This window comes from Apaloderma vittatum, unplaced genomic scaffold, assembly GCF_000703405.1.
Source record: "Apaloderma vittatum isolate BGI_N311 unplaced genomic scaffold, ASM70340v1 scaffold25810, whole genome shotgun sequence".
In the NCBI taxonomy this organism is placed as follows: domain Eukaryota; kingdom Metazoa; phylum Chordata; class Aves; order Trogoniformes; family Trogonidae; genus Apaloderma; species Apaloderma vittatum.
Genome location: NW_009693255.1, coordinates 5,847 through 6,243, shown reverse-complemented (window position 1 = coordinate 6,243; position 397 = coordinate 5,847). Strand labels below are relative to the sequence as shown.

The window sequence follows — 397 nt, the reverse complement described above, 5'->3', positions numbered from 1 at the left end:
GCCCGTGCTGAAGGGACTCGTGGGGCTGAAGTCGGCCAATCTATTGCTTCCGAAATAAGAATCCGTGGAGCCGCTTCCCAACGAGCTGGAGCTGTCGTTTCGTGAATTCGAAATCATCCGGGCGCGGCCGGGAGGGACGGGGTTGGAAGCGAGCCAGGCGGAAGCCAGCGGGCCGCCCTCGAAACTCACGTCCGTCCCGTTGTAATGGAAATCGTTCTCCTCGTTGAGCTCGACGTAGTTGCCCGTGCGCATGGCGATGTGCATCTCGATCTCTTCGCGCGCCCGGTCGACGTTTTCGGGCATCCCCGTGACTTCGAAGACGGGTTCTTTGTCCCTGCTGGGCGTGACGATGTAGGTGTGGGTTTGCTGCTGAATCCTTTTGATCGTGGCTCCTTTG

The 397-nt window shown here is 59.7% G+C and overlaps 1 protein-coding gene across 1 annotated transcript in view; it reads right to left on the bottom strand.

Moving 5' to 3' along the window:
- Positions 1-397, bottom strand: part of MEX3A (mex-3 RNA binding family member A) — a gene marked incomplete at its 5' end in the record, with an annotated part of 1,200 nt that overhangs the window by 537 nt on the left and 266 nt on the right. The window contains 1 exon segment of the mRNA XM_009878449.1: positions 3-392. Within this exon segment, the coding sequence (XP_009876751.1) occupies positions 3-392 (390 nt within the window).